Here is a 7,572-nt window from a genome sequence, read left to right as displayed (position 1 = left end):
GGCCTATCACTGCCATCTGGGTGGCACGCCACAGGTCTCAGGACAATGTCCACTCTGTAGATGTTTACTGGGGTCTATACTGCCCACCCCTGCCTGCCTGCCTGCTTTAGAAAATGAAAGCTGCTCGGCCGCAGCTTCTAATACCTGTCTGGTGGGCAGCAAAGGGGCCCTCAGGTAGGGTCTGCAAAAAGATCTATGTGATTGTTTAAATGAGAACTATCCCTGAATCTTGGGCCTTTTAATATTTGGTCCCTAGTTGATGGTATTGTTTGAGAGGTTTGGGAGCTATGGCCTTGTTGGAGGAAGTACGACTGGAGGAAGGGGTTAAGAGTTAAAGACCTGCCAGACATGGTAGCACACGCCTTTAATCCCAGCACTTGGGAGGCAGAGGCAGGCGGATCTCTGAGTTCAAGGCCAGCCTGGTCTACAGAGTGAGTTCCAGGACCCAGGGCTACAGAGAAACCCTGTCTTAAAAACTCATGTCATTTCGAGTTTGCTCTGCCTTCAGTCCACCATCATGGGCCTTGGCCATGGTGTTTATCACAGCGATAGAAAACTAACAGGATCTGAACATGGCGAGTCAGGAAGGAACACATGTCCATGTGCGAGGTCCAAATACAACAAGAGCTCGCACACTTATGTACCATACCTCTGGTTTAGACAGTGGATTTCCATGTCAAAAATGAAAATTCTGGATGTCCTAAGAATTCTGATCAAGGGAACCAGCTTTTTCTTCCTGCTTGTAGCACACTGTTCTGCCAAGTTCTACTCGGGATTTCACCTCACAAGAAGCTTCGACAAAGGAGCTAACTAAATATCCAGGAAGCCCTATGAAACAATCCCTAAGAAAGTTTAAGTAGAGGCAAAAGATGTAACATTTTCCCTTAGAACAGGTAGAAAAATGGAGTAGGAATCACCAGGGGAAAAAAAAGTATTAATAGGAAAACATGATACAATAATATATATTAAAATCTTTATTTTTTTTCAGATTGAAACCCATAGAACACATTAGAAATTTGTTTGGTGTCTTACCAAGTACAACCTCTGTCTGCACAACAGCTCCAAGAGGAAATTCTAGGCAGATCAAACAAGAGGGCAATGATACCTACACCACCCTTTAGACAAATAAATTAGCTTCCCAGTAAGTTATTCCCAGCTTCCCCCAATAGTTTATGAGGATCACCTTAGCTCCTAAACACTGTGACAGTGCAGTACCCAGCCCCACTCACCACCCAGACTAGAGAACTAGAGGGGAGAAAAGCCAGCCTCCCCAGGGAGCACGTTTCCCAGTCAGGTCACCTGGCTCAGCAGACTCTGATGAACATGCTAATCTTTACCAGCCAAGTCCTTTCTCAATGTCAGTATTTCCTTGTGTCAAAGTAAATCTATTTTCCTTGGCAGAATGCACACACGGCCACATTACCCTCAACACCTCTACCCACCTGTGCTGAGCCCGGATCCCAGGCTGCACAAGGGGGCTTCTGACAGCAGCTGTCCTATGATCATAAGAGAAGGTCATCTGCTGATCAGAGGGACCCAGGGAGGGGTGAGAAGGGAGGCTGAAGGAATGTGGTGCATGGAGAGGGAAAGCCAAAGTGTGAGTGTCTGAAAGAAAACATGAAGCCTTTGGATGACAATGCTGTCCCCAGCACTGGGAAAATAGAGAAGCTGTCAGGGTTCACTCTGCTAAAAGAATTTAATAAAGGTACCTGAATTCTTCCATTTTCTTCCTAAAATTTAGTTTGACACTTAACCCTAAGTGCAAACAGGTAAACATACCTTAAAAATACCATTCGTCTCCAGCACACTGGAGTCTACTGTTTTGAAAGAGACTTACTTATAGTCCTCCCCAAAGCACAATGCAGCCCGAGACTAAGGGACAGTTTTGGGAATATAAATTCTATATCCAAATTTCCCTTTGCAACTAAAGAGGTGGGAGCAAACGAGGAGCCAGCAATGGGTTCTGGCTTGTTCTGCAGATGGTCGGTTGGCAAATGCGCTCTAGAACTGACAAAATCCTCTGGTGACTTGATTATGACAGTCCTAATGCTAAAATGACCCCAGAAGAGGCCAGAGTCACAACACCTTTGAAAAATGTATCTGTCTTATTTCCCCCAACAGAACTTTGTGTCTATAAATTTGGGGCTAGAAGCCTATGGCTGGTCCACAGCCCCACCCATCATGCCAAGATTCACCCAAATATACCTTTCCTACCTAACCCAACCCCACCTTAGAACACAGGTTTATATTCTAACTGCTGTGTCTCGCCACTGTTGGGCTCAATCCTAACTATCCACTGTGGGTCTGAGCACCTCCTAATGCCGTGAGTGTGAAAAAAAGTGCCAATGGCTTTTCTCTAATTTTTTATCAGAGCAGCTTTTCTGCCTGCTCTTTTCCTCAGAAGAATCTCGTGCCTTCGACGTTACAAGTGAGGATCCTTGTCACTCACTGCACCAGTGGACAGAGTGCTGACCCACAGCCCAGTCAACACTGAGGGGAGGGCTGACTGCAGCCATCTGTTGGCTCCCACTTTCACAAGTGCTAACCACACTAATCTCAAATTCAACTGTGAATCTGCAAGTGGCCTGGAAACTGGACTCAATACCTCCTTTTGCTAACACTATTACAGTGTTTTGTGCTAATATTTGTTTTATTAAGTTCAATATCCGAGTTTTAAAAAACGCAGCCTATTCCTTAATCTACCTCAAAATGCACATAAAATGTGCAAATGTTCCTAACTCCACGCCTTTTAAAAGTTGTTATAGGTTACTAGGTTTCACCATGAGAAACCTGGGGTCTTACCCTCGGAAGGTAGCTGCCTCAAGCCAGGCTCCATGGCTGGCACTGAATGTCAAGGAGAGCACTGGAAGGCTGGTCTTGACAGAAGTCCAGAACCACACAAGAGGCGGAGGGAACACACAGCTCTCGGAGTGTGGACATGTCCCTAGTCCTGGAATTTACCACAGCTGCTTACATGTGAAATGACTTTGCTAGAATACAGAACTAAACCTCAACTTCAAGGAGATGGAAGAATTCTACTACACCAAATGAGGTTTGAAGAATAGAATTTGGATTTGATATGAACCAAAAATATTGAGGCTCTTTGTGATAGTCTCCTCAGTTTCAAGGCTCAGAAGGCTTATCATTTTTCACTCCGCTACCTACTGGACCCCCGTCTCGAGCTCCAGCCAGCTACTAGCAGGGCGCATTCGCATAAGAAGGCACAGACAAGCCACCACCTCCTAGAAACAGCAGCATCACTGCTTAAATGCCTCACACCTGAAAAGAGAAAGGAGAGCTGGGCATGCTTGTTCATACTTATAATCCTAGCACGTGGAAGGCTGAGGCAGGAGGATTGCTGCCAGTTCAGAGCCAGCCTGGGTTACATATTAAGTTCCAGACCAGCATGGGCTAGAGTGAGAGCCTATAGTATCCTTCAAAATAAATAATGCTGATGCAAGAAAAGGGGGGGGGGGGAGGAAAACTGAGGATGAAGGGATCACAGGCACCTAACTTGAATTACTTCATCTTGTTCTGCTACTTTGGGCAAAAGGTGGACGTGGAAGTAAATCAGTGTTCATAGGGGACCATGCTTGGGTTGTAATCATATTTCCTCCAGAGATAATTCTGGTTATTTGAACAGACTTGGGGATGAGTGTTTGCTTTGGACATATCCAAGAACCTAAACTCAGGGGAAGCTGCTTTTCAATAAGCCAATCATCTTCCTGGTTCTACAGAGTAAGCCCCTCCCTCTTCTCTTCCCTGAGATGTCAAATCCACAGCACTCAATAGCTAAGAGCCCCAACATCATCCTGCCCTTCTCCCCCTCCATCAGACTGTGCTATTTTTTTGATGCCACTATGGAGGAACAGTATATTTTCCAGTCTGACTAGTTCTGCCTTTTTTGTTTTGTTTTTAAGACACAAGGAACTGCAAAGTGATCTACAGAATCCATGGATGTAGAGAAAGGACGGCAAAGTTCACCGTAGACATACACACTCTCGAACCAATTCCTTAGCCAGTGCCACACCTGCTTGTCCTTTGGAGTGGGAATAAGACTGACCAGACCTGGTGCTTGCTGCTTGAAGGGTCAACTGCCGAGGACTCCAGGTGATTCTGCAGACAAGCTTCCACGACAACACTGCAGAAAACACCAGGCACTCCCAGGGCTGCCCTGTCTTCTACCACCAGAACCCGCTGCTGGCCACTTCCAGGCCCTCACATGCCATTTGGAATTGATTGTGCTGTTTCTCTATCTTCGTAAAAACCAGTTTCACTTGTTTCACGTTGTGGGTTACAAGTGGGAGAGTGGCATCCTGTCTTCCACCAGCACCGTGTCCATCCCAAACTGGTCAGTGCACTGCTTGACAGTGGCAAGGACATTGAGGAGCCGCTGGTCTACAGTGTCCAAGTGTGGATCAGAGAGCACAGGGGAGATGGGGTCGTGGGCCATGGCAGATTTTAAGGCAGACTTTAGCACTCCGTTCTTTAGGTAGTTGAGTCTATTCCAGGTTGAGACTCGAATGCTGGAGGACAGAGTTTTAAAGAAGTTACAGAACATTCTTCCATCACACTCAGTAAAGCTTGGGTAGTAGGGAAGGCATTTAAAATCATGTAAAATATTTCAACTAAAAAAAGTACCACTTCTATTTTAGACTTAAGCTCTGTATTAGAAGTAAGCCGCACTGCCATGCTGTACATTTGGGGAGTAATTAGAGATTTGTACAAAGATGTGTAGGCATTCACTACAGTAAGGAGAGAACTGAAGCAATCTAAATGTCTACCAAGTGAGACATACTTCAGATTATGGCTGACACATCAGGGAATACCATGCAGCCATTAAAAAGTTTGACAACTGAGTGGCATGGGGAAATGTCCATGACAACTACATTAGAGCTGAGAAAGTCAGTGAGAAAAACTCACTGCCTGTTTGTAGGGAAACTAACCTGCATGATCAGTGATGAAACTACAGGATTAGAGCGAACTTCACTATGTCACAGGAGTTATCACACATGCTCAGGGGTGATTGTAACTTTATTATTCAAATATTTCTGGATTTAAAAAATTCTACCATTAATAATAGAAAAATATTTACTCTAAGAATATCTTTTCTTTTGCCAAGAGATGATGGCGGACACCTTTAATCCCAGCACTCAGGAGGCAGAGGTAGGTGGTTCTCAGTGAGTTCGAGGTCAGACTGGTCTACAGAGTGAGTTCCAGGACAGCCAGGGTTACACCTAAAAACCCTGTCTCAAAACTCCACCATCACTACCACTGTGTGTGCGTGGGGGGGGGGGGGAATCTACTTTCTTGGGAATGGAGATGGCTCAGCACTTAAGAACATTTATTGCTCTTGGAGAGGACCTGCGTTCAGTTTCCAAAACCCACTCTGAGCTGTTCACAGTTGCCTGTAACTCCAGCTCCAGGGGACCCTGTGCCTTCTTCTGGCTTCTGCGGGCACTGCATTCAAGAACACAGAGTCCCACAGGCAGAGACACAGACACACAGACACAAATTGAAAGGGCAATGAAAGACCTTGTCTCAAAAAAAGGGGGCAAGGTGGACAGTTCCTGAGGATGGCACCAAGACTGTCCTCTAGCCTACACACATACTTGCACACATACAACAGCAGAAGTTTGTGTGTGCGGAGAGTAAGGGTGGAGTGTAGCTCAGCGGTAAAATACTTGCTTAGTAGGCACAAGACCTGGATGTAGTCCTAGTACTGGAAACCAGAGAGACAGACAAGGGAAAAAGAGAATAAAGGCAAAGCTGCAGGGGCTATGTTTCCGGGCTGACTAGTACTAGGGTTTTCCCAGATCTGCTTTCACAGACAAATGAGGCAAATCCTGCTGGTTCTTGATGTGCAAACTTCAAAATCAGTCCAGGAGCAGGGACCAGAAGCATGAGCTCCTAGGGCAGACTTTACTTCATTTTCTTGATCTACTTCTCAATTTCTTTATTCTCTAATATATTTAAATCACATATTAAATACATAGAGGAAGTTATTTTTGGATTAGATAATTTCAAACTAAGATATATAAACTCCAGGGGGCAGGACTTGAAACCAAATGGTAAACCAGATGTAGCAACTGAGAATACAGTTTCTAACAGATTTTTTAAAAAAACTATTAATTTTTTTTTTTTTTTTTTTGAGATTGGTTTAGTCTGTAGCCTGGATGGCCTGGAACTCACTATGTAGACCAGGTAGCCTCAAATTCACAGAGATCCACCCGCTTTTGCGCTCTAGGTGCTGGGGTTAAAGCCAAACTAGATTATTTTTAGTAGGTGGTAGGGATAAGAAGCCAAACACACACACATGACTTAGATACTACAAACTCAAAACAAATTCTGAGCTTTGGGTGAGCCGCCTCTGCGCTCCCCTCAGCTCTGTCGGGGTGTACAGGTCTGGGCTGTAGATGTAGAAAAAGCAACCAGGATGTTTTAAGGTCAAGGAAACGGATGGACTGGACCTGAACCTGAAGGAAGCAATGCAGCAGACACACCTGCTGGGCATTACTTACATGCAACACTGATAGAGAGGGGCAAGAATGCTTCTCTCATCCAGCGAGGGGTTCCCAAAGCTGAAAATTAAATTAAGACAGTGAATTAGGTGCAAGTGTTTGCTCCCTTCAGCATCAAAGTAAGAACATATGCTGTAAAAACCCAACTGTGATCCTAGATAATTTCATGCTCCAACAGCTTAAATAATTTAAATTAAAAATAAGCCAGGCATCACTAATTAGACACAGGATCATTAACAGTCTGAACTAAAGTATCAAACAGCAAACAAACTCATGTAACAAGGACCAAGATGTACTTCTTTCCTGGTTCAACTACAAGCTTTTTAGGCCAGCAGCTTTGCTCTAAATGTGCTCCCAGACGTGATGATTCTGCCTCATCACAGGCCCAAAAGCAATGAAGCCAACAAACCTCTGAAACCATGAACTGAAATATGCATTTCATTCCTACAAGTTGATTTATGGCAGCATGTGTATTTGAAAGGTGACCTACCCTAGAGAATGTACTCTTTCACACAGACACCAACAACACAGTCCTGCTATACCTTTTGGCATTATCAAGAAGAATAAGCATGCTAGCGCCTTCATCATCTTGAAAGCTTTCATAGTGATGGCGGTCGGCATTGCCAATCAAGTAATCAAAGACAGCGGTGTCAATGATGTCCAAGAGGCGTGGGCCTGAGTCATAGGGGGACGTTTTCTTCACAGCATCGCAGTAGCTCTCATCGTATTCCCACCTGGAGACAAGCAGCGTCACAAGGGTTACTGAGTGCCAGCTACACCTGACTATAGAGTTTAGCTCCTAAGAGTCCTACAAAAGCCACATGCTAAGTTTGGTTGCCAGCTGTGATGTTATTAGGAGGTGGGACCTTGTGGTAGGAAGCTGAGCAGTTGAGAGCAAGCCTAGAAGGAGGATCTGGCTACCCTGGCCTTCCTTCTCATTGTCTGCTTCCTAGCCACCATGAGGAGAACAGCTTTTCTCCGTAGCGTATGTGCTGCCTTGATACTGTATGACCATAAGTCTCAACACAAGAGAGCAAACCAAGCTGGGCTA

General features: G+C 45.0%; 1 protein-coding gene across 2 annotated transcripts in view; it reads right to left on the bottom strand.

Annotated features, from left to right (window-relative positions):
* Positions 1 to 951: 951 nt before the first annotated feature.
* The window catches only part of Fam20b (FAM20B glycosaminoglycan xylosylkinase), a 38,092-nt gene continuing 31,471 nt past the window's right edge, over positions 952 to 7,572 (bottom strand). For both annotated transcript variants that reach the window (XM_041662354.1, XM_041662355.1), the window contains exons 6-8: positions 7,064 to 7,255; positions 6,522 to 6,581; positions 952 to 4,526 (exon numbers count right to left, since the gene is read on the bottom strand). In XM_041662354.1, coding sequence (XP_041518288.1) covers positions 4,295 to 4,526; positions 6,522 to 6,581; positions 7,064 to 7,255 — 484 coding nt within the window. In that variant the 3' untranslated portion in view covers positions 952 to 4,294. The remainder of the gene's footprint in view (positions 4,527 to 6,521; positions 6,582 to 7,063; positions 7,256 to 7,572) is intronic.

This window comes from Microtus oregoni, unplaced genomic scaffold (assembly GCF_018167655.1).
Source record: "Microtus oregoni isolate MIOR12 unplaced genomic scaffold, Mior012 000013F_ref0000133, whole genome shotgun sequence".
Classification (NCBI taxonomy): domain Eukaryota; kingdom Metazoa; phylum Chordata; class Mammalia; order Rodentia; family Cricetidae; genus Microtus; species Microtus oregoni.
The sequence above is the reverse complement of the archived record's forward strand: the minus strand, read 5'-3'. Positions and strand labels throughout refer to the sequence as shown.